Source organism: Phocoena sinus, chromosome 3 (assembly GCF_008692025.1).
Source record: "Phocoena sinus isolate mPhoSin1 chromosome 3, mPhoSin1.pri, whole genome shotgun sequence".
In the NCBI taxonomy this organism is placed as follows: domain Eukaryota; kingdom Metazoa; phylum Chordata; class Mammalia; order Artiodactyla; family Phocoenidae; genus Phocoena; species Phocoena sinus.
This window is the reverse complement of record NC_045765.1, coordinates 125,879,802-125,906,888: the sequence shown is the minus strand read 5'-3', so window position 1 is coordinate 125,906,888 and position 27,087 is coordinate 125,879,802. Positions and strand designations below refer to the sequence as shown.

Here is a 27,087-nt window from a genome sequence, read left to right as displayed (position 1 = left end):
ATAACAGAGTATGATACCCACACAGTGATTTGGTCACTAAAGCAAACTTTTGGACAAGAAAACAATAATACTTATTGAACAATCACAACATCAACAGAAAAATCTGATTTCCAAGAAGAAAGGAACAATATCAGAAAAGCCTATACCAACAATATTTATTTCTTTTTCCTTTTTACCATGTTTCTTTGACAGTTTAAATTCTGAAATATAAATCTATGTGAGAAGTAGCAACAAGTTTTAGAGAACAGTAGTTACTATATTTTACATGTCACAGATAACAAATAGTCCTACAAAAACCTGTTCCTTCTATAAAAAGAAATAAGATTTCTATATGAAAATATCTCTCTCACACTTGACTATTCATGAAGTCATATCCAGAGTAGTAGATTTACTCATAAAGAGTAAATGTCAAATTTACATTCTTTACCAATAAAGTCATACTTTTTTGTACAGAAATGACATAGAACATATTATTCCTCCCTAAGAAATAAAAACTACTGGTCCTTGTTTAGGTTTCATAACAGAGCTTAACTATTTTCTTTTCCTCCTTTATAGAGCAGGACTCCAACTAGGCAAGCATCCCATCTGTTTTTATTTCAAAAAAGCTATGGAAATTGGGCTAATGGAAGTCTCAAGATAGTGAAAAATGAAATGATTCCATATCAGTAGTGAAGATATACGGTCATTATATTCCAACTTACCTAATACACTGACAAAGGCATCAAAAAGGTGAAACGTAAGCAAAGGCTCTTTCAAGTGACCATAGTAATCAGCTATAGTTTTAAAGACATCTTTTTCAAATCCTAAATACATAGGCTGCTTCAAATCCGAACAATTAGGCCCTGTTAAAAAAGGGAAAGAGAAAGAAAGGGAAACATTAATGGGGCAATCATCTCTAAGTATTAGTCTCTGTGCATAGGTGTGGTGTGTACAGATACTTAAGATCAGAAAAGTTTTCAAGGAGAAGACTAATACTATACATTTTGCTTATATAAATATACTTTATGTCTAAATTGAAATCTATTATAAAACAATGAGGAAAATCACTGGCTTACTTCCATTTTCAAACAAACCGACTCTTTCTTTTATGACCTTCTGAAAGGCATTTTTATTAAATGTAAACAGTGATAATTCTCTTCGAAATAGTCAATATTTCTCCTAGTCTTTTTTTGCCATGTGGAATATGGGATTTTAGTTCCCCGACCGGGGTGGAACCCACGCTCCCTGCAGCGGAAGTGCGCAGTCCTAACCACAGGACTGCCAGGGAAGTCCAGATATTTTCCTAGTCTTGACACAGTTAACCAACACAGTAATTACCTCATATATGTAACAGATAAGCTATAAAGCAATTTTTTAAAGCTTTTCATTATTTCATCATTGCTATATAATAAAATTCAAGAATCAGAGTTGAGTGAAATAATTTCTGCCTCTAAACTATTTTAGACTAATAAGAATGTATACTCTTTTTCCTAAAGATATTCTGAAAAGGAGATTTTACATTGTGTCTTAAATTCATTCTGATTATAAAACTCTCCATTGGATCACCAACCATCAAAAGATAGTTTATAAAAAATTTTAAAAAATAATTTTAAAGCTGCTCAAACAAAGACTATGGGAGACAGGATAAAATGACCTCTAAATTCCTATCGAATTCTTTGATCTAAGAGTCTACGTTTTATTTACCCAATAATGCTTTTGAGTGATTAGTGGCATTGAATGAATTATTATTAAACAAAATTATAATAGAAAATAACACCAAAGCAGAAACAAACTGATGTTTCTGCTAAAAACAAGTTTAAAAATAAAAAAGATAGTTTATCAAGCAGAGTCATATTGCAAAGTAACTCTAAGAAACCTGGAACAACCTAGGAACCAAGAAGCCTGGAACAAGTGAGGCAGAGATCCCCTTGTTCCAAAGAGGAACAAGAAACTCTTAGCTCTCTACAGAGCTGGCAGCAAATGCCCCCAACAATCCATACACAGATGACAAGATTTACATCGCCAAGTGGAGCAAAGAATTGGATCTGCCCATGCCTGAGGGAAATGGTAAGTGGTCCACAAGGAGCTGCTTGGCCAGCCTTGTCTATTTCCATCATAGTGTGGAAGAAAGGGACGCAAATGGATTGGCCAGTTCTGGGCCAGCAGAACACAAGACTAACAACTGTACCGGAACAGATCTCTACTCTCAGGACAGCAGGAGAAGCCAGTAAAAACTGATAGGAAATTCTTCCTACAGAATCACTGTGACTAAAGAGAAAGTATCAAACAAAAAAGAACAGTTCAGTATTGTGGGCCTTCACATTTCAAGGCCATTGGGACATTGTGGAAACAGCTTTTTGTTGGTCTCCTTTCAAATTCTCTTACCTTTTAATGTTCTAAAATTGACTAAAATAACGAAAATTATTAAATAACTATATGTGTGGTACCTCATTAACCTAGCAGCAAACATAGCCATTTTTACTTGCTTCCTCCTGTATAATATCCCAAGCTTAGTCAGTTGAAATAGTGGGATATGTCTCAGCAAGCAATACACATTGCCTTGAATTACTCCCTCCCAGGATAATATGCAGTTCATTCTAAGCAGTTGTACCCCTTTGTGAACACTTCATCATTCTTGATAAAAAGATGCAAAAATAAGCCAAAAAAAGGTTTCCCTAAAAATGCCAATGCATGGCAAGCCCTATGAGAGGAGGCCATAGTTCTAAGATCTTTTGTTTCTCTATCATGTTGAATTTCAGACTATTTTTTAATCTAGTTTTTATAAATGTTATTCCTGAAGGACTTTGGAAAAGAACTGTTTACACCCACTTTTTTTTTTTTTACATCTTTATTGGAGTATAATTGCTTTACAATGGTGTGTTAGTTTCTGCTCCATAACAAAGTGAATCAGCCATACATATACACATGTTCCCATATCTCTTCCCTCTTGCGTCTCCCTCCCTCCCACCCCCCCACCCTCCCTATCCCACTCCTCCAGGCAGTGAGCTGATCTCCCTGTGCTATGCGGCTGCTTCCCACTAGCTATCTACCTTACATTTGGTAGTGTATATACGTCCATGCCTCTCTCTCACTTTGTCACAGCTTACCCATCCCCCTCCCCATATCCTCAAGTCCATTCTCTAGTAGGTCTGTGTCTTTATTCCTGTCTTACCCTTAGGTTCTTCATGACATTTTTTTTTCTTAAATTCCACATATATGTGTTACCATACGGTATTTGCCGTTTTTTTTTTTTTTAAACATCTTTATTGGGGTATAATTGCTTTACAATGGTGTGTTAGTTTCTGCTTTATAACAAAGTGAATCAGTTATACATATACATATGTTCCCATATCTCTTCCCTCTTGTGTCTCCCTCCCTCCCACCCTCCCTATCCCACCCCTCCAGGCGGTCACAAAGCACAGAGCTGATCTCCCTGTGCTATGCGGCTGCTTCCCACTAGCTATCTACCTTACATTTGGTAGTGTATATATGTCCATGCCTCTCTCTCGCTTTGTCACAGCTTACCCTTCCCCCTCCCCATATCCTCAAGTCCGTTCTCTAGTAGGTCTGTGTCTTTATTCCTGTCTTACCCCTAGGTTCTTCATGACATTTTTTTTTCTTATTTTTCTTAAATTCCATATATATGTGTTAGCATACGGTATTTGTCTTTCTCTTTCTGACTTACTTCACTCTGTATGACAGACTCTAGGTCTATCCACCTCATTACAAATAGCTCAATTTCGTTTCTTTTTATGGCTGAGTAATATTCCATTGTATATATGTGCCACATCTTCTTTATCCATTCATCTGATGATGGACACTTAGGTTGTTTCCATCTCCGGGCTATTGTAAATAGAGCTGCAATGAACATTTTGGTACATGACTCTTTTTGAATTATGGTTTTCTCAGGGTATATGCCCAGTAGTGGGATTGCTGGGTCATACGGTAGTTCTATTTGTAGTTTTTTAAGGAACCTCCATACTGTTCTCCATAGTAGTTGTATCAATTTACATTCCCACGAACAGTGCAAGAGGGTTCCCTTTTCTCCACACCCTCTCCAGCATCTATTGTTTCTAGACTTTTTGATGATGGCCATTCTGACTGGTGTGAGGTAATATCTCATTGTAGCTTTGATTTGCATTTCTCTAATGATTAATGATGTTGAGCATTCTTTCATGTGTTTGTTGGCAGTCTGTATATCTTCTTTGGAGAAATGTCTATTTAGGTCTTCTGCCCAGTTTTGGATTGGTTTGCTTGTTTTATTGTTATTGAGCTGCATGAGCTGCTTACAAATTTTGGAGATTAATCCTTTGTCAGTTGCTTACATCCACCTTTTATTGGATTCTTGCAATCTACATGCACAAGGAAGAAAAACAGTTAACCTGGTTTTGTATTTATTTAGCATCAGTCCCTCATTCTGTGGCCCACCATGAGGATGGCCAACAACGAAAGCACCCAGGCCAATGGTCTGCAATAAATGCAGATGGGCCCAAAGGGAAGAGATGAGCGGTAACACTACAGAAAAAGAGGCACAGGGCCTTCAAAATCTCATATAATCAGCCTATCCTTTCTGTTCCCTATTAGAGGACTATAATGGGAACCTAGACTCATTAAAGATAAGAAGGATAAGGAACAGACCATGACTTTGATGAGACTCAAAGTAAATTTGGGGAGGCCAATGAGAATTTGGAAAAATTAATAATTTTATAAAACTATTCAAAAGGCTGACCTTACCCTTTGGTCACCTTTTTTCTTTGACATGTAAACAAGCACGTTTATGGATGTGCCAACCATCTGTAAAGCACTGCACTTGATACGTGTGAGAGGTGTCCCTGTTCCCAAGAATTTCTACCTAACATAACATTAATGTGGAGAACATTACTAAGTCGATCCTCACATCTTTCCTCTCCATTGGTAATTCCAGTTATTCTAACCTTTCTGCAGAAGTTTTGTGGCATTATGTATAAATCTTGCTTGAGGGAAAATTATACTCTTCATTACATTTTGATCACCATTGAGAATTCAACATCATAACCACACCTTAATATACACTTTACAACGTATTATAGCCTAAACTTGTTATACTGGCTTCCTCTGTTCATTCCCAGTTGATCAACTTCCAAAATCCCTGGTTTTCCAAAAATTCATAAATGGGTCATTTAACCCATTTATACCTTCTATTTTGTCATTCCGGCCAAAGATATAATTTAGATTAATTTACTTCAAATGACTGAGCAACAATAAAAAGCACTCCCCCAAACTAAAAACCAAAGGACTCTACATCTCAGAGGGGTTCCAAAACATGAACCAAAAACCTATGAAAATCTTAATAGTTAAACACAGAGAACTTTGGGCTTCTCACAAACTAACATTGCTATTTATATTTAGGATGATAGTATATAATCATTTTCTACATATTACCACTGAGATCACCAGCAGTGAGCTGAACAGTTATTTTAGTTTCATTCTATAATCAAACAAAACTAACTTCAGTGAAATTAATAATTCAGAGCCTACTAACTCAAGAATGTATACACGTATCTCTGTACATGCTAGTCTTACCCAAAAGGGAAGAAAGAAACCACCTCTCTGAGGTGATCTTTGAGACTCAAAAGACCCTATAGAACAAATATCACCATTATCAGTCAGCTAAAATAACTAGAACTTTTCTCATTAAAATCACTTGTTTGGATTAAGCCATTAACCATTAGAATCCCTTCTTTGGGTTAAGCCTTCTGAAAATCCCAGAAAAATAGTAGTATTAATGAGATACCATGATAACTCATTTCTTCAGTGCCTATGATATCCAGTGAAGGAGATTTCATATGCCTATGAAAAACTTCAGAGGGGCCGCCCAGGTCCAGACCCCTCATTTTACAGCCAAATTGCTGAAACAGCCTTTTGTGTTTCTCTGCATGCATGTTCTTCTCCTTCCAAACCATGCTGAATACCAATTAGATAAGTTTTCTAAAACATTTCTCTCCAACTTAAACCAATGCCCTATAAAAAGCCAATGGGAAACAGGATCTGCTGAGTAAACTAATGAGGTAAATATAAGGCATACTTAGGAATACATGTTTTAGGAATAAAAATTTAGGTTTTAGGAATAAAAACCTATAAACTGTTAACAGGCATTTATCTATTACAATATTGCATTCAATATTACTAATTATTCTTTCCTGTGATGAAGCATTCAGAAGAAGCAGTATGGACCTTATCTGTAGTGTGATTATATCCACAAGAAAATGGAAGCACAAAACCCCTTTAAAAATGCTCTGTAACTCAGCCCTTTCACTATGTCACAAATTTATCATTAAAAGCACAGTAATCCCTGAACAATTAACTGCCTGTCTCAAAGGTCTCAAATCAATGTTCAGGGCATTGAGCAAAAAAATTTTCTAATTTAGGGGACGAATTTCTGTTAATTTCATAAAAATGGCAGGTACTTAGTACTTACAATTTGCCAAACACTTCATAGCTGACAGTACCCAGTGAGGAAGTTCTTCTGCAGAAAAAGGAAAATAAAAAGATGTTTTATTCAATTACATATAATTCAAGGGATTATATACACACTTGGTATCATAAGAATGATACTTGCCCAAGTAATATGAAACATACCTGCTAATCACAAATCACCTGCTTATGTATCAGAACATTTAAAAGATAATTTTTCCTTAGCAGGGATGTTACAGCACGTGATTATATAAACCATAAATATAAATTTCTCTAAAGACAAGATGTACTTGTATAAGTTTTAGGGAAAAGAAGAAATCTGATAGTTTGTTCCAAATAAACACACTAACAAGCAAATCAATTATCCTAAGAATTTTAGAAAGAGAAGAAAAAACATAAAAAGCAAAAGTATGAGTCATCAAATGCATTTATGAAACCAGTTCATCAGATACCTTAAAAAAAAAAAGTTAAACTCTGTATGTCTGATGTCCAATATAAGTATCATTTTACATGTTTCAATTTTCAAAATGTTTTAAGGCAAGAAAGCTCCCTGACATATCAATATAGGTTATTAGTATTAGGACAGCCTTAAAATAATAATCACTAGCATTGCTACAAAAAAACCCAGCTGAACCATTTGGTACAGGGTCTCTTCCCCTGGCCCTGCCACAGACACCTGATGAGCGGGGCCAGCACTCATGCTTCCACTTCTCACCTTCTCCACTGTCTGTGAAACTGCAAAGACACTGGTTGGTTGACTTGCATTAGAGCTAATGAACCTGAGGCTTGTAAAGTGCTCTCTTCTTTCTGAAGAATGTACTTGATAAAATAATAGACAACTGGGCTTCCCTGGTGGCGCAGTGGTTGAGAGTCCACCTGCTGATGCAGGGGACACGGGTTCGTGCCCTGGTCTGGGAAGATCCCACATGCCGCGGAGCGGCTGGGCCCGTGAGCCATGGCCGCTGAGCCTGCGCGTCCGGAGCCTGTGCTCCGCAGCGGGAGAGAGGCCACAGCAGTGAGAGGCCCGTGTACCGCAAAAAATAAGTAAATAAATAAATAAAATAAAATAAAAGACAACTGATCGGGGCTTCCCTGGTGGTGCAGTGGTTAAGAAACCACCTGCCAATGCAGGGGACACAGGTTCGAGTCCTGGTCCGGGAAGATCCCACATGCCGCAGAGCAACTAAGCCCGTGCATCACAACTACTGAGCCTGCGCTCTAGAGCCTGCAAGCCACAACTACTGAGTCCACATGCCACAACTACTGAAGCCCACGCACCTAGAGCCCATGCTCTGCAACAAGAGAAGCCACCGCGATGAGAAGTCTGCACACCGCAATGAAGAGTAGCCCCTGCTCACCGCAACTAGAGAAAGCCGGCACGCAGCAACAAAGACCCAACACAGCCAAAAATTAAAAATTAATTAAATAAATTAAAAAAAAAAAGACAACTGATCATCCAACTGGTAGCTGAAAGTATTCATGTTTGCTGTACTCAGAGAATGTGGAAGGATTTTAGATGTACTTCAAAGGCAACAATACCCCCCTCATTCTATGTAATTTTATATGTTGATGTTAACCTGACAACTCATGAAGTCACAAATCTGTTTATTTCTGTTTCCTAATGTTCTTCATTCCTGATAGAGGGGCTTTAAAGGGGAAGTGTTTCAGGTTTCAAAGACACATTCTGCTCATGTCAGGAAACATGGCCTAGAAAAACCTCTTCCTCTCTCACTGCTCAGGCTCCTTCTAGGCCAGGTTTGTTTGCTGCCCAGGAGCATCCAGCCCTACATTTAATAATAATTTACAAAAGCCCAAAAGTACTATACCTTCTTCCCACATCCAAACGTCATTCTAGCTCCAGCTAATTCCTAGGATCAAGTGTTTGAAGTAAAAGAAGAGTCCATCCAATTCTGGTCTATCCCTTATCCAGGGGAAGAAAACTTTTAAATAAGTTTGGGGATTCTGGCTCACTACAGTTACCAGGACCTTATTTTTCCTAATCAAAAACCAGGATAGGCGGCTGCTAAATGTCTTTTTTCCCAATTTGTAAACTGGCTTGAAGGAAAAAGTATAAAAACATTAAAGCACCTTCAACATCTGGAAAGATACCTTTATTTTATTTATTTATTATTATTTTTTTTTTGCGGTACGCGGGTCTCTCACTGCTGCGGCCTCTCCCGTTGCGGAGCACAGGCTCCGGACGCGCAGGCTCAGCGGCCACGGCTCACGGGACCAGCCGCTCCGCGGCATGTGGGATCCTCCCCGACCGGGGCACGAACCCACGTCCCCTGCATCGGCAGGTGGACTCTCAACCACTGCGCCACCAGGGAAGCCCGGAAAGCTACCTTTATTAAGAAGGAAAAAAAAATGACATAAACCAAGACTATCCCAGAAAATCTGACAGAGACACCATAATGAAAAGGTCAGTGAGAGCTCTAAAAAAAATCAGTCAGACCCCAGGACCCACGTAAAAACTGACTCAAGCTTTCTGTTAGGCATTAAACTTACTCACTTCTCAGGGATTTTCTGGGGATGATAAAGAACCACTTAATGCCCTGTGTGGCTAACACTGAACTAGCATCTGGATGGATCTTGCTGAGGCTTTCACTCCTGGGTATTCATCTTTCTATGACATTTCCTGACTCCAAACAATTAGTTTAAAGGTCTCTGGAAGTGAGCTAAGGCTATATGTAATGAGGGGGTAAACATATGTAAGGTTTAGGGAAGGGTCAAATAGAAGCTGATGGACCTGTACAGCCAATGTACTGGGTCAACCGGGAACAAAATGGCTTTTATACACTTACTTGACTTGTCATCAAGGATAACAACTCCCTGGTTGCTCACACTATATACATTATGGATGATGAACTTGGAGTTGACAAGATTAACGTCTAAAACTTCTTCTAAGGAATCCAGGCCAAGGATTTTCTGTAAACTAAAAAAGATAAATAATGATTAAATTAGTTACTTTTTAAAAACCATTATCTGCCCAAGAACTGGCATTGTAAAAGATCGATCTTTAGAATGTGCTGTTTTCACACATTTCACCCAATCTTTGTGGGGCAAAAAGGTTAGACATTGCATATATAAAACAAACTTAGATCATTTTGTTATTAACATAGTACTTCACTAATTTAAAAACACAACACACTGAATGTCAAGAAAATGACTTTCTAAGTAAAATATTATAATAACAAAAACTAGCTTATCCAATGATGAGAAACCACTGTGAGTACATCTTTATAAGAATAAAAAAAAAAAAAAACTTGCTATGACATTGTTAACTTTAATTACCTATTGTACATCAAATATCTAGGAGACCAAATTTTCCTACATGTTTCATTAAGCTTAAGATTTCAGTGTAACTAGAAAGTTTAAAGACTTTTACATCACTAATTATTAGAGAAATACAAATCAAAACTATGAGTTACCACCTCACACTGGTCAGAATGCCTATCATCAAAAAGTCTGCAAATAATAAATGCTGGAGAGGGTGTGGAGAAAAGGGAACCCTCCTACACTGTTAGTGGGAATATAAATTGGTGCAGCCACTATGGAAAACAGTCTGGAAGTTCCTTAAAAAACTGAAAATAGAGCTACCATATATGATCCAGCAATCCTACTCCTGGGCATATATCCGGAAAAGATGAAAACTCTAATTCAAAAAGATATATGCATCCCAAGGTTCACTGCAGCACTATTTACAATAGCCAGGACATGCAAGCAACCTAAGTGTCCACTGACAGATGAATGGATAAAGATATGGTACATATACACAATGGAATATTACTCAGCCATAAGAAAGAATGAATACTGCCATCAGCAGCAACATGGATGATGGACCTACAGATTATCATACTAAGTGAAGTGAGTGAGACAGAAAAAGACAAATATTATATGATATCACTTATATGTGGAATCTAAAAAAATAATACAAATCAACTTATTTACAGAACAGAAATAGACTCACAGACATAGAAACAAATTTATGGTTACCAAAGGGTAAAGGGGAGGAGGAGGGATAAATTAGGAGTATGGGATTAAGAGATACACACCACTATATATAAAACAGATAAACATCAAGGATTTAATGCATAGCACATGGAACTATATTCAATATCTTGTAATAACCTATAATGGAAAAGAATCTGAAGCTGTACACCTGAAACTAACACAATATTGTAAATCAACTATAGTTAAATTTAAAAAAACAAAAATAAAAATAATTAAATATTAGGTAATTTTGGACCAGTGGCAAAAAAAAAAAAAAAGAACTTTTAATGTTCTATTCTTAACTAGCATATAAATGACAATAGAAAATTCCCAGAATTCAGTTAAATTATGTTTGCTAAGCAGCACAGCTGTAAATAATGCAATCAAATTTGAGAGTTTTATACACAGTTTCAGAAAATTAAATATGCAGAGAGTAGTAGTGAAGCAAAACAGAAAAAAAAAGAAAAATACTTAAAGGTCTCATTAATAGCAAATGCACATACTATGATAATGTCATAGTCTTCCATAACTCTTCTACATTGGCCTCTGTCAGCTGTCTGCGGTGGACAAGACGGCAAGCCGGCACCTCTCCAATAGCAATGCTGTGACGCTTGTACCACATCTCAGAATTCTAATTGGGGTAGGGGAGGAGAGTAAGAAAGAGAGAGAATAAGTATTTCAATAGACAGAGGTATGAGTTTATGAGAAATTTCTTTGATTTGGTTATTTTTAACTTGTTTTAAAATAATAATTTGAAACATTAACTTTCTTTGCATGGACTGCAGAGTAATAAAGTATGACTCAAAGATCAGGTCATATCATAAATGAATATTCAAGAATTGCAAAAGAGCTATGGCAATAAGCATGACATTAGCTATTTTTCCCTGTGGGAGTTCTAACTAATCAGTGAAGTAGCAGTAAAATAAAGTTTCATTAATTCAAATTAATTAACATCGAGGAATATCTATCCAAATTCACAAACTGTCCAAATTAAGTGATTGTTTAAAATAACATTAAAGTCTATTACTTTCAAGAATTCTCTGTTTTTTATAAGGAAAGATCAAATAAGTACAATGTTAGATAGCAGGTCCCAGATCTTAGGCATCTGAAGAAGGCAGGAAAAAAAAGAGCTCCAGAAGGACAGCTGGAGATGGCCGGGAAGAAAAACTAAAGACCAGAGAGGTTAAGTAATTTGCTCAAAGTCGCATAGCTTTAGCGCTTCAACATTCTTAGCATCTCCCTTCTCACATTTAGGCTACTAGACAGAAATCTTAAAACTTCCTTTTGGTAATGACAGTGAGGAACTATGAACTTTTAAAGGCAAAACATATTAGAAATCACCTACAAAGGACTTTTATAATAGTTTTTTGCAGAAGTGTCATTATAGAAAAATCTTATTAATTGGAAAAAGTGAACTGGACAGTTGTTTTTTGATGTGGTTTTTAGTTTCGTTTTTGGAGAATTACTGAACTACAAAAGAAACTTGAAGGTCACATGGATTTGTGACTTTTTTTTTTAAAAGTATCCAAATTAGGTGTTCTCTTTTAAAGGCAGGAATATGAGTTGTTGCATTTGCCTAGCAAATTCACTTCTAAAAGTTATCTTAAAGAAATACTCAACTATTTATCTGTAAAGATACTGTTCATTGCATTGTTTACACACATACTGAAAAAGCTGAAAACATGGTACATATCTAACAGTAAAGAACTGGATAAATAAACCATAATCCTTTATAGACATGATGCAGATATTAAAAATGATGTTGAATGTTGAATAACATGAAAAAATGGACACAATACACTGTCGTAAGTGAAGAATATAGGCTACCAAAACAGCACAGCACGATCTCATTTTGTTGTTAAAAACATGCGTGGAAAAAATAAAACACAACAAAAATGTTAATATTAATTCTCTCTGGATGATATTATGAGTAATTTTTTTTCTTTTGTCTCTACCTATGAACAATTCTGTTAATAACAGCAATAGCAGTTAACAGTTTCTGAAAACCTGTGTGTCAGGCACCTTCTATACACTTTATAGATAGGAAGTCACTTGATTCTCATAACGACCTTACCCCAGGGGGGTGTTTTCATCCCACTTTCACCAAAAAGAAAACTGAGACACAGACACAGTGAATAAAACAGAGAAACAAGATCACACAGCTAGTAAATGAAGGAGCCAAGATTCAAATCCAGCAGTCTGTCTCCAGAGCTCACACTTGTCCTCTCCACATTACACTGCCCCTCAGCAAACACAACAAATCATTCTATTTGCCTCACTTCATTTTATTTTATAAAATGGCTAGGCAAGAGAGAGGATAGGACAGAACAAAAACAAAAACGAACAAGCAAAGTGGAGGCAGAGATACAAAGAGGGCAAGTAAGATAGAAGAAATGAATATGAGCTCAGGTCCTATAAGAAAGATGGACTGTTTCTCTATTGACTACTAACCTCATCAACCTAAAACCTGCATAAGGCCCAACTGGGGAAACAGATCCTGCTCTGCCATTCTTCCTCTGGAAAGTTCTCTTCCTCCAGACAGCCCAAGCTTTAGAGGAACTGTAGCAAGTGAGGAGCTCAAACCTCCACCACTTGATTTAGAGGGAAGTACAAGAAAAGGCAAGAGCAACATTATCAGAAATATACATACAGACGACCAGCGACATGACAAGCTGTGGGGGAAATGTTTGATGAGTCTGAGACACTGGTATACCACCACTTCAGGGCTGATGAAAAATTAGAAACTGAAAACAGAAGAGAGAAGAGAGATGACACTGTCTTCTTCGTTGGTGCATGAAAGTGTGCTAATGACCAGCTGGTCTTCCTAAAGGTTCACAGAACCAAAAAGAACAAAAAAGGGAAGTTACTATATCGATGACATAAATACACATTAGTTTAATATGGGATTTTTACCTCTTTTGTATAAACAATACTGGATGACATTATAATGAAAAAACGTCTGTTGAATAACCATTCTACTGATGGTGTCATATTAGGTGTTTAAACACAAATGTTAAAAAAAATGAACCTGATTTCATGGAGCTGATATTTTAACTTTCTTAAGTACAGGAACTATCAGCTAGACCTTAATTAAGTTCTCCTCATTAGGAATGAATTAAATAGTCCTCAAATACACTTTGTGCTCACTCTTTCAGAGTAGGTCCACTCTGTTTTCTAATAATCTATCATCATATTGAATACTTCACTAGACTATGAGCCCTTTTGGAGGAAAAACCATATTACACACAGCTGCATCTGTAGAACCTGGCAGGATGCATGGCACACAGTAGACAATCAACAAATCTTTGCTGAATGAATGTTAATGACTTTCAAATACGACCTCTCATCTAAGTTCCAGAGCTTTTATCTCCATCTGCCTGTTAGATACTTCCATTTAATACAACCCACCTTTCTCATCAAACATATTTAAAACTACATTCATCACTGTCCCTGACAAATCTGCAAGTTCATATGGAGTCCCCATTTCTGTCACTGGTGCCACTCTTTTTCTTGAATTATTTTTGATAAAGCCTAAGCTGCTTAATTATTCTCTCCAAACTGAGATACAATACAACCTCCGTTAAAAAAATTTTTTCTTTCAATCACATTGCCTAAAAACGTTTACAACATACCTTTGCAAATGTATGAACTGGACATCCAGTTCTATAAGACTAGATTAACTTAAAACACTGGTGTTAGTACAATTCTTAAAAACTGCAGTATAAAATTTTTGTCTGCATTTTATTTTTTAGCATTATGGCAATCTTAATAGTTTTCTACTGAGGTATTTCAAGGAAGAAGTACACCCCAAAAAAGTAAGCCTGATGGTTCACAGACTATTTCTTATCTTTCCCTCTGCTAGTCCTCCAGCTTCTATAATGGCACTTACCATCACAACTGGCCTCACTGGGATATTCTCTTGTGAAGTGCCTGGTAGGGGATCATCCCATTCTGGAAATTTAATAACATCCTTTTGATATGGGGGCCTCTTTGGATATGGTCTCAGGGGTGAGGAAGGAGGAAATCTAAAAACCAAGAAGAAAATATTATTGCAGTCAGTGGGAAACACAGATATTTTAACAATAGTCCCCACTTCTTTTATCCTTGAGAGTTTATATAATTCCAAACTTCAGGTAATGAATTCGTACTTAAATCATTACACACGGCTAATAGTACCCAACAATGTATGATTTTTTAAAAGCATTCATTCGGCCACAGCTGATGAGCCTCTTGCAGGGCACGCAGACCCCACACCTTTTCCTCGTCTTCTTGGCCAGGTTGGCTGCGCCAGATCCCCACAAGGCGGACGAGGAGGAGGAGGAATGATTCTGCAGGCAGTCTGCCAGATTGGCAATTTGAAGCACACTGTCTGTACGGCTGCTGAGTCTGCTGTGGGGGAGTGAAGGGCTGTCATGACGACTCCTGGAGCCGTGTGGCTGACAGGGTCTTGGTGCTCTGGCCAGGTGTCAGGCCAGAGCCTCTGAGGTGGGAGAGCCAAGCTCAGTACATTGGTCCACCAGAGACCTCCTGGACCCACGTAGTATCAAACAGCGAAAGCTCTCCCAGAGATCTCCATCACAACGCTAAGACCCAGCTCCACTCAACAACCAGCAAGTTACAGTGCAGGACACGCTCTGCCAAACAACTAGCAAGACAGGAACACAACCCCACCCATGAGCAGAGAGGCTGCCTAAAATCATAATAAATTCACAGGCACCCCAAAACACACCACTGGACGTGGTCCTGCCCACCAGAAAGACAAGGTCTAGCCTCATCCACCAGAACACAGGCACCAGTCTCCTCCACCAGGAAGCCTACACAACCCACTGAACCAACCTTACCCAATGGGAGCAGACACCAAAAAAATGGGAACTACGAACCTGCAGCCTGCAAAAAGGAGACCCCAAACACAGTAAGTTAAGCAAAATAAGAAGACAGAGAAATACACAGATACTCCAGATTAAGGAGCAAGGTAAAAACCCACCAGACCAAACAAATGAAGAGCAAATAGGCAGTCTACCTGAAAAACAATTCAGAGTAATGATAGTAAAGATGATCCAAAATCTTGGAAATATAATGGAGAAAATACAAGAAACGTTTAACAAGGACCTAGAAGAACTAAAGAGCAAACAAACAATGATGAACAACACCATAAATGAAATTAAAAATTCTCTAGAAAGAATCAATAGCAGAATAACTGAGGCAGAAGAACAGATAAGTGACCTGGAAGATAAAATAGTGGAAATAACTACTGCAGAGCAGAATAAAGAAAAAAATGAAAAGAACTAAGGACAGTCTCAGAGACCTCTGGGACAACATTAAACGCACCAACATTCGAATTTTAGGGGTCCCAGAAGAAGAAGAGGAAAAAAAAGTGACTGAGAAAATATTTGAAGAGATTAAAATTGAAAACCTCCTTAGCATGGGAAAGGAAATAGTCAAGTCCAGGAAGCACAGACAGTCCCATACAGGATAAATCCAAGGAGAAATAAGCCAAGACACATATTAATCAAGCTATCAAAAATGAAATACAAAAAAAAATATTAAAGCAGCAAGGGAGGGGGCTTCCCTGGTGGCGCAGTGGTTGAGAGTCCGCCTGCTGATGCAGGGGACACAGGTTCGTGCCCTGGTCCAGGAGGATCCCACACGCCATGGAGCGGCTGGGCCCGTGAGCCATGGCCACTGAGCCTGCGTGTCTGGAGCATGTGCTCCGCAATGGGATAGGCCACAACAGTGAAAGGCCCACGTATCGCAAGGAAAAAAAAGAAAAAAAAAAGGCAGCAAGGGAAAAGTAACAAATAACATACAAGGGAATCCCCATAAGGCTAACAGCTGATCCTTCAGCAGAAATTCTGCAAGCCAGAAAGGAGTAGCAGGACATAATTAAAGTGATGAAAGGGAAAAACCTACAAGTAAGATTACTCTACTCAGCAAGGATCTCATTCAGGTTCGATGGAGAAATTAAAACCTTTACAGACAATCAGAAGCTAAGAGAATTCAGCAACACCAAACCAGCTTTACAACAAATGCTAAAGGAACTTCTCTAGGCAGGAAACACAAGAGAAGGAAAAGACCTACGATGACAAACCCAAAACAATTAAGAAAATGGTAATAGGAACATACATATTGATAATTACCTTAATTGTAAATGAATGAAATGCTCCAACCAAAAGACACAGACTGCCTGAATAGATACAAAAACAAGACCCATAAATATGTTGTCTACAAGAAACCCACTTCAGACCTAGGGACACATACAGACTGAAAGTGAGGGGATGGAAAGATATTCCATGCAAATGTAAATCAAAAGAAAGCTGGGTAGCAATTCTCATACCAGACAAAACAGACTTTAAAATAAAGACTAGTACAAGAGACAAAGAAGTACAAGAGACAAATGATCAAGGGATCAATCCAAGAAGAAGATATAACAATTGTAAATATTTATGCACCCAACATAGGAGCACCTCAATACATAAGGCAAATGCTAACAGCCATAAAAGGGGAAATCGACAATAACACAATAGGAAGAGGGGACTTTAACACCCCACTTTCACCAATGGACAGATCATCCAAAATGAAAATAAATAAAAAACACAAGCTTTAAATCATACATTAAACAGATGGACTTAACCGATATTTATAGGACATTCCATCGAAAAACAGCAGATTACACTTTCTTATCAAGTGCTCATGGAACATTCTCCAGGAGAGATCATATCTTGGGTCACAAAAAAGCCTTGGTAAATTTAAGGAAATTGAAATCATATCAAGTATCTTTTCTGATGACAACGCTATGAGACTAGATATCAATTACAGGAAAAATTCTGTAAAAAACATGAACACATGGAGGCTAAACAATACACTACTTAATAACCAAGAGGTCACTGAAGAAATCAAAGAGGAAATCAAAACATACCTAGAAACAAATGACAATAAAAACACTACGACCCAAAACCTATGGGATGGAGCAAAAGCAGTTCTAAGAGGGAAGTTGATAGCAATACACTCTTACCTCAAGAAGCAAGAAACAACTCAAATAAACAACCTAACCTTATGCCTAAAGCAATTAGAGAAAGAAAAACAAAAAAACTCCAAAGTTAGCAGAAGGAAAGAAAGCATAAAGGTCAGGTCAGAAACAAATGAAAAAGAAATGAAGGAAACAATAGCAAAGCTCAATAAAACTAAAAGCTGGCTCTTTGAGCACATTAAAAAAATTGATAAACCATTAGCCATCATGAAAAAAGGGAGAAGGCTCAAATCAATAGAATTAGAAATAAAAAAGGAGAAGTAACAACTGACACTGCAGAAATACAAAGGACCATGAGAGATTATTACAAGCCAATAAATTACTATATGCCAATAAAATGCACAACCTGGAAGAAATGGACAAATTCTTAGAAGAGCACAACCTTCTAAGACTGAACCAGGAAGAAATAGAAAATATATACAGACCAATCAGAACCACTAAAATTGAAACTGTGATTAAAAATCTTGCAACAAACAAAAGCCCAGGACCAGATGGCTTCACTGGAGAATAATATCAAACATTTAGAGAAGAGCTAACACCTATCCTTCTCAAAGTCTTCCTAAATATGGCAGAGAGAGGAACACTCCCAAACTGATTCTTCGAGGCCACCATCACCCTGATACCAGAACCAAGCAAAGATGTCGCAAAAAAAGAAAACTACAGGCCAATATCACTGATGAACATAGATGCAAAAATCCTCAACAGAATACTAGCCAACAGAATCAAACAGCACATTAAAAGGATCATATACCATGATCAAGTGGGGTTTATCCCAGGAATGCAAGCATTCTCAATATACGCAAATCAATCAATGTGATAAACCATACTAACAAATTGAAGGAGACAAACCATCTGATCATCTCAATAGATGCAGAAAAAGCTTTCGACAAAGCCAACACCCAGTTATGATAAAAACCCTCCAGAAAGTAGGCATAGAGGGAAGTTACTTCAATACAATAAAGGCCATATATGACAAACCCACAGCCAACATCATTCTCAATGGTGAAAAACTGAAACCATTTCCACTAAGATCAGGAACAAGACAAGGTTGCCCACTCTCACCACTATTATTCAACACAGTTTTGGAAGTTTTAGCCACAGCAATCAGAGAGGAAAAAGAAAGAAAAGGAATCCAAATCAGAAAAGAAGAATTAAAACTGTCACTCTTTGCAGATGACATGATATTACACATAGAGAATCCTAAAGATGCTACCAGAAATCTACTAGAGCTAATCAATGAATTTGGTAGGGTAGCAGGATACAAAATTAATGCACAGAAATCTCTTGCATTCCTATACATTAATGATAAAATTTTTGAAAGAGAAATTTAGCAAACACTCCCATTTACCATTGCAACAAATAGAATAAAATACCTAGGAATAAACCTACCTAAGGAGACAAAAGATCTGTCTACAGAAAACTGTAAGACACTGATGAAAGAAATTAAAGATGATACAAACAGATGGAGAGATGTACCATGTCCTTGGATTGGAAGAATCAACATTGTGAAAATAACTACACTATCCAAAGCAATCTACAGATTCAATGCAATCCCTATCAAATTACCAATGGCATTTTTCACAGAACTAGAACAAAATATTTCACAGTTTGTATGGAAACACTAAAGACCCCGAAGAGCCAAAGCAATCTTGAGAAAGAAAAACGGAGCTGGAGGAATCAGGCTCCCTGACTTCAGACTATACTACAAAGCTATAGTAATCAAGACACTATGGTATTGGCAGAAAAACAGAAATATAGATCAATGGAACAGGATAGAAAGCCCAGAGATAAACCCACACACATATGGTCACCTTATCTTTGATAAGGAGGCAAGAATATACAATGGAAAAGACAGCCTCTTCTATAAGAGGTGCTGGGAAAACTGGATAGCTACATGCAAAAGAATGAAACTAGAACACTCCCTAACACCATACACAAAAATAAACTCAAAATGGATTAAAGACCTAAATGTAAGGCCAGAAACTATCAAACTCTTAGAGGAAAACATAGGCAGAATACTTTATGACATAAATCACAGCAAGATCCTTTTTGACCCCCTCCTAGAGAAATGGAAATAAAAACAAAAATAAACAAATGGGATCTAATGAAACTTCAAAGCTTTTGCACAGCAAAGGAAACCATAAACAAGACCAAAAGACAACCCTCAGAATGGGAAAAAATATTTGCAAATGAAGCAACAAAGGATTAATCTCCAAAATATACAAGCAGCTCCTGCAGCTCAATATCAAAAAAACAAACAACCCAATCCAAAAATGGGCAGAAGACCTAAATAGACATTTCTCCAAAGAAGATATACAGATTGCCAACAAACACATGAAAGGATGCTCAACATCACTAATCATTAGAGAAATGCAAATCAAAACTACAATGAGGTATCACCTCACACCGGTCAAAATGGCCATCATGAAAAAATCTACAAACAATAAATGCAGGAGAGGGTGTGGAGAAAGGGGAACCCTCTTGCACTGTTGGTGGGAATGTAAATTGATTCAGCCACTATGGAGAACAGTATGGAGGTTCCTTAAAAAACTACAAATAGAACTACCATATGACCCAGCAATCCCACTACTGGGCATATACCCTGAGAAAACCATAATTCACAAAGAGTCATGTACCACAATGTTCATTGCAGCTCTATTTACAATAGCCAGGACGTGGAAGTAACCTAAGTGTCCATCGACAGATGAATGGATAAAGAAGATGTGGCATCTATATACAATGGAATATTACTCAGCCATAAAAAGAAACGAAATTGAGTTATTTGTAGTGAGGTGGATGGACCTAGAGACTGTCATGCAGAGTGAAGTAAGTCAGAAAGAGAAAAACAAGTACCATATGCTAACACATATATATGGAATCTAAAAAAAAAAAAAAAAACAAAACAGGGTTCTGAAGAACCTAAGGGCAGGACAGGAATAAAGACACAGACATAGAGAATGGACTTGACACAGTCGGGGGAAGGGTAAGCTGGGACGAAGTGAGAGAGTGACATGACATATATACACTACCAAATGTAAAATAGATAGCTAGTTGGAAGCAGCCACATAGCACAGGGAGATCAGCTCAGTGCTCTGTGTCCACCTAGAGGGGTGGGATAGGGAGGGTGGGAGGGAGATGAAAGAGGGAGGAAATATGGGGATATATATATATATATAGCTGATTCACGTTGTTATACAGCAGAAACTAATACACCATTTTAAAGCAATTATACTCCAATAAAGATGTTAAAGAAGGAAAAAAATTTTTTTTTAATTTTTTAAATAAAAACATCCATTCATTACGCCCATTAAATAACATTTATGAAGAAAAACAGGAGTCAAACATGTGACGCATTTTTAAATAAATAAATAAATAAACCTCGGTCTGTCACTTGATTTTCATGATTAAACATGCTCTTAATGGGATGTTAGGGTAAGCCGTTTCTTTCACCCAGCTCAAAACCCTTACTGCCTCATAACTCCTGCTGAAATTTTTAGGTGGTAAGTATGCAAATGAAAATTATTGACAGATAAATCTTCAGTAACACTTGTTGAGGAAAGTAACATTAGCACAAAAATCATTTGGCCTAAAATTCATTTTCATAACTATTTCTAATAAAGATTAATCCTCCTTTCCTTGAATATCCAACACCTCACAATGAGACTGAAGCTTCAGTCTAAACATCCATCTTGGAGGAGATATAAAGCTTCCCAATATCCTTACTCTGCCCTTTTATACTCCTTTCTGTTTTTTTATTCCCCCTGGGAATCAACATCATCATTCCTTGGATGAATACATAGAAGTCTAAAGAACAATAGAGGCAATTAAATACATATTTTTCTCAGAGCATCTTTTTCTGTTAGCTTGCTAGAGAAGGATATATTGCATTGCACTGAAAAAGCAATGCAAGAACTCTAGTTCTTAGAGTTGACATAGGGACTTCCCTCGTGGTCCAGTGGTTAAGAATCTGCCTTCCAATGCAGGGGATGTGAGTTCGATCCCTGGTCGGGGAACTAAGATTCCACATGCTGCAGGGCAACTAAGCCCGCACACCACAACTACTGAGGCACACAAGCCACAACTAGAGAGTCTGCATGCTGCAACTACAGAACCCTCACGCCACAACTAGAGAGCCTACGCACTGCAACTACTGACCCCACACACCACAACTAGAGAGATGCCCGCACACCACAGCTGAGAGCCCACGCAACGCGATGAAAGATCTCACATGCCACAACAAAGATCCTGAGTGCAGCAACTAAGACCCAACGCAGCCAAAAATAAAATAAAATAAAATCAATTAAAAAGTAGACATAGAAGTTAGTAGGTAATGACTTTTTATCTTCATTTTTATTTATTTAAGCCGAAATAAAGGCTTAAAATCTTGTCCATGATATCCACAAAAAAATCATCCAAATAAACTATGAAGATCTTATTCATAAGGCAACTGCAGAAATAAAGAATTTTAAAATGTCTACTGTTTACAAGTTTGTATTGAGCTGAATCAGAAGAATCATAAATAATAAGAGAACTATGGAGAAACCTTTCAAAAACAGTCACAATAGACTTCAAAAAGGATGACTAACATAGAGAAGTTCAGCTTCATCTTCTCTGAAAAGAACATCCAATAACTGCACTTTACTTGAAAAGTCAATTTTGAGTCAGTAAGAAAAAAAAAGAGGTGTTGAAATCATTAAATCAACTTAAGGATAAATAAACTGAAAGACAGCTTAAATTTCTGGTATTCAAGTTACCAACGCAGTTATTTCCAAATGATTCTAAACTATAAATTAAATGCATCTCTAAAGTCAGTGAAAGTTATTCTACTTTGTAAATAAAGGCTGGCTTACCAAAGTCCAATCCTATTTCTTAGAAGCCAACAATCACAGCAAAAGTCCTATTTCCAGCCAAAGTATAGCATGTGTATGCACACACATACACACTCACTCGCATACACACATACACTCTCACATGCACATACACAATATTGCATATAATTTCAGGAATTCACAGACAACCCACCTCTCAATCCTTTAAAAATTAAACATAATCCCTACCCCTACCCCATCACTAGTACCCACTGCTTACTTCTTTTCCCCATTCCTTCAACTACAGTGTGAAAAGTATGGACCTGATTTCCAGCCTTGGCTCTCTCACAAGCTGTTTATCCTTTGGAAAGAGAAAGCATCTCTATGTAAATCATAGCTTTTTTACTTGTTAAATGAAGGGATTAAATTGGATGATCTATAAATTTCCTCCTAGGTTCAAAATATATTTCTTGTATTCCCATACCCAGAAACAAGTAATATCTTCCAAAGACCAAAGCAGAATTTCTTATGTGGAGAACTGTGATTGATGAGATACTAGGGAGTCACTTTCTTCCTCTGCCCTGATAAGATGAGGTCTGTGCTATAACATCTGCAGCTGTCAGATGAGGTGCATCTGAGGCGGTATCTTCACAGCCGACTGGCAACCCGACCTGAGATGAAATGCAGAAGAGCTCCCTCTAGAGGACCACCTGTATTTTGTACATTGACAGTTTTCAATTTCTAACATTTTAATCATGTCATCTCTATTCCAAATGTCACATTTTTCACTTAGGGGAATTAAGGTCCAAAAGAGGAACACAACTTATAAAAGCCCAGCAGCTACCTGGCCAAGAGAGCAAATCTTGCACAAAAGATTTGCAAGCCCTTTAATAAGAAAATTATAAAGTTTTATTAAAAAGCATCAAAGAACTAAATTGATAGAGATATCATGTTAGTGAATAAGAAGATTCAATATCATAAAATGTCAATTTCCATCATGAAGATATATAGTTACAACGAAATTCCAGTCAAAATATAAAGTTTTCCATGACACATGATTAACTGATTCTAAAATTTATACAGAAATGCAAGGGACCAAATATAATCAAGACATTCTTAAAGAAGAAAAGCAAAGTGAGGTGACTTACTGTACCAGCTATTAAGCTAACTAAGATAATACGGTAGGATGATACTGGTGGCACGGACCATGATTTCTCAACTCATAATTTTTTTTCTTTTTTTTAAGGGAATTCCTTTATTTATTTTTATTTATTTATTTTTGGCTGTGTTGGGTCTTCGTTTCTGTGCAAGGGCTTTCTCTAGTTGTGGCAAGCAGGGGCCACTCTTCATCGCGGTGCACGGGCCTCTCACTATCGTGGCCTCTCTTGTTGCGGAGCACAGGATCCAGACGCGCAGGCTCAGTAGTTGTGGCTCACGGGCTTAGTTGCTTCGCGGCATGTGGGATCTTCCCGGACCAGGGCTCGAACCCGTGTCCCCTGCATTGGCAGGCAGATTCTCAACCACTGTGCCACCAGGGAAGCCCTCAACTCAGAATGATTGACATTTGGGCTGTATAATTCTTTGTCGTGGGAGGCAGTTCTGCACATTGTGCAGATCCACTAGATGCTAGCAGCATGTTCTCCCAAGCGTGACAACCAAAAATGTCTCCAAATATTGTCCCCTGCAGAATGGCCCCCAGTTGTAAACCATGAGTAAAAACAGGCAATCTAAAACAAATACACATGTTTAGAAACCTGATTTATGACAGAACAGACATTACAGATCAACGAAAAAGTACAGGCTGTTCAATAAAGAATTCTGATCCAATTGGTTATCCATTTGGGAACAGTCTGCATCCCTGTGGCAGAGTGCACTTCCAAAGATGTTTTGCAACATTACCTCCCACCTACACATGCTTCTGCAATGTGATCTTGCCACTACCCCAACAAGAGGTAGAGTGTATCCGAGTTAGGGTGAGCCCTCTCTAACTGATTTGATAAATAGAAGATGGCAGAAGTGACAGTGTGGCAGTTCTGGGCACTAGCCTTTAACTAGCCTGAAACTTTCTTCCTGCCTCTTGGAACTCTTGCCCTTGTATCATTCATTCTTGCAAAGCTTACTCTTGGAAACCAGTCATCATGTAAGAAGTGCGACTACCCTGAGCCCAGCATGCTGTGAGATGCCTAAGCAACAGGAAGAGGCCCTAGAAGATGAGACCCTGCGTGGAAAGAAATTGAGGTCAAGGAGCACCAAAGTTCCAGACTTGTGGATGAAGAAGTTACCATGGAGGTGGATTCCTCAGCCTCAGCAGCCTCAGCTGATGTCCAGCTAAGTCCTTCCAAATTCCCAACCCACAAAATTACGTAAAAATTACAATGATTGTTTTAAGCCACTAGGTTTGGGCATAGCTTTGTTACACAACAATAGATAACCAGAACAGAAGTGTGTGGCATCAGGGCCAGGCAGTGAGTGGAGGTCTGAAGGAGCTCAGAGAGACTTGTTAGTGGAGGCTGGAAGAACAGCGAGGAAGCTGTTATTGGAAGACAGAGAAAGACCCATGTTACGTAGTGGCATATAGTTCAGTTAAAACTGGCACCTTCGGTAACAAGGAAAATACAAAAGGTGGATCTAAGGAGTTTTCCAGGACGAATGTTCAAAATGCCGACTTGTTTCTTTTAGCCTTGATAAAAAGATATAGACAGAGAGAAAGAAACTGAAGAAGGAACTTTTTAGTTTTTAAGCAGAATTTAGAGGCAATATAAAGGAGTCATGACTTGAATGATTAGAAAACAAAGCTATTTGTCATCCTTAATCTCTCCCAGCAAAAGGTTCTCAAAGTAAAAATGGTCTTACAACAAATATCAAATTCAAGATGTTTCTAGTAAACTACTGTCTCAGAGTAGTCACAAATGTGTGGCTATAAAACTTTTGCTATAACTTCAGAAAGATTTAAGGTAGTACCTTATAAAAGCAGTACTTTAAGAATCTTAAGAGCGTTGTACCACAGCAGACTTATAACAGCCCAAGGCAGGGGAGAGTCTATCTCAAAGAGATTTACGAGTGTGACTTTTGTCTAATGGATTAAAGCACAATGAAATCCATAGAAAAGCCACAGCATTTTAAAGATAATAGTACTAACAGAATCACCAGCCACTTGGACTAAAAAAGAAACAATTCAAAATTAAAAGGACAGTCAAGAATCTCAAGCTTCTATAAGCAGGAAGCATCTGAGAAAGCTTTCCACTGCAGTCATGGGCCAGAATGACTCAGAAATTAGAGCTAAGAGCACAAGGGTGTAGGCAGGAACCACACAGAATCACTCCCAGGAAGCAGAACTGTGACCTAATCAAGGAATGGCAGACGTATGTTCAACTGCATTTTTTTTTTGATTTACTGTTTTGTTTTTTTTTTAGGCATCAAATGGCTTCCTCCTAATTTATTAAATTTATTTATTCATTCATTTTTGGCTGCGTTGGGTCTTCGTTGCTGCGTGCGGGCTTTCTCTAGTTGCAGCAAGTGGGGGCTACTCTTCATTGCAGTGCGCAGGCTTATCATTGTAGTGGCTTCTCTCTGTTGCGGAGCACAGGCTCTAGGTGCGCGGGCTTCAGTAGTTGTGGGGCGTGGCCTCAGTAGTTGTAGTTTGCGGGCTCCAGAGCGCAGGCTCAGTAGTTGTGGCACACAGGCCAAGCCGCTCCGTGGCATGTGGGATCTTCCCAGACCAGGGCTCGAACCCGTGACCCCTGCATTGGCAGGAGGATTCTTAACGACTGCACCACCAGGGAAGTCCCTCAACTGCATTTTAGAAGTGCAATGTATGGGCTACTGATTCCTGTATGTGATGCCATAACATGATGAATTTTGGGAGTCTTGAGGAAGGGGGTGAATATAGTTTGCAAACGAATGTTACTGTGGTCAGATTGTATTTTTCAAGGATGGCCACGACAATATCTCCCATTCTTTATGCCTCTTCCACAATGTGACTTTAACACTCCCCATCAACAGGAGGAGATTATTTCTCTACTCCTTTGAACGTGAGTGAGCTCTGTGATTCTTCTGAATAAATAGAATAAGCAGAAGTGACACTTTGCCAACTCAGGCATAGATCTTAGCTGCCTGGCAGTTCCCTCTGCTTGCCTATTGTAAATACTTGCTCTTGGGATGTTCATTCTTGGAACATACCTCTTAGAAGCCAACAACCCCATAAGAATAGCAACTACCCTAAGCCCATCATGCTACAAGAAGCACAAGCCATGGGAGATGCCCTAGAGGATAAAAGCTCATGTAGAAAGAGAAGGGAGCCAGGAAGCACAAAGACACCACTATTGTGAGCAGAGAAAGAAGCCATCTTGGAAGTGAATTTTCTAGCCCAACTAATGCCTTGTGGGTAAGGGGCAAACTGCCAGTTGAGCTTCTTCTAAATTCTTGACACAAAAACCATGAGCTAAATAAAATGGCTGCTTTCAGCCACTAAAGTTTGGGGTAAATTGTTTCTCAGCAGTAGAAAACCAGAACAATCCCCAAATCACACTATGAATAAGAATCATGGGCGAAACCATAAAACTCAGGGCACAATATAAGAAAATATCTCTCTGACCTTGGGCAATAAAAGAATGTTTTTAAGCAAGACATAAAAACCACACAGTATTAAAAAAAAAGCCTGATACATTCACTTACATCACAATTAAAAACTTTTCTGTTCATCAAGACACCATAAGGTGAAAAAAAAAGTGAGATTTTGTAATCTATGTAATTGACAAAGGATTAATATCCAGAATATTTTTAAAAACTGCTAAGGATTTATAAGAAATAAAAATCCTATAGAGAAGA

At 38.0% G+C, this 27,087-nt stretch overlaps 1 protein-coding gene across 1 annotated transcript in view; it reads right to left on the bottom strand.

Moving 5' to 3' along the window:
• DEPDC1B (DEP domain containing 1B) overlaps positions 1-27,087 on the bottom strand; it is a 97,236-nt gene that overhangs the window by 34,756 nt on the left and 35,393 nt on the right. Inside the window, exons 3-7 of the mRNA XM_032627252.1 lie at positions 14,315-14,450; positions 10,929-11,056; positions 9,237-9,367; positions 6,437-6,484; positions 702-842 (exon numbers count right to left, since the gene is read on the bottom strand). Of these exons, the coding sequence (XP_032483143.1) occupies positions 702-842; positions 6,437-6,484; positions 9,237-9,367; positions 10,929-11,056; positions 14,315-14,450 (584 nt within the window). The remainder of the gene's footprint in view (positions 1-701; positions 843-6,436; positions 6,485-9,236; positions 9,368-10,928; positions 11,057-14,314; positions 14,451-27,087) is intronic.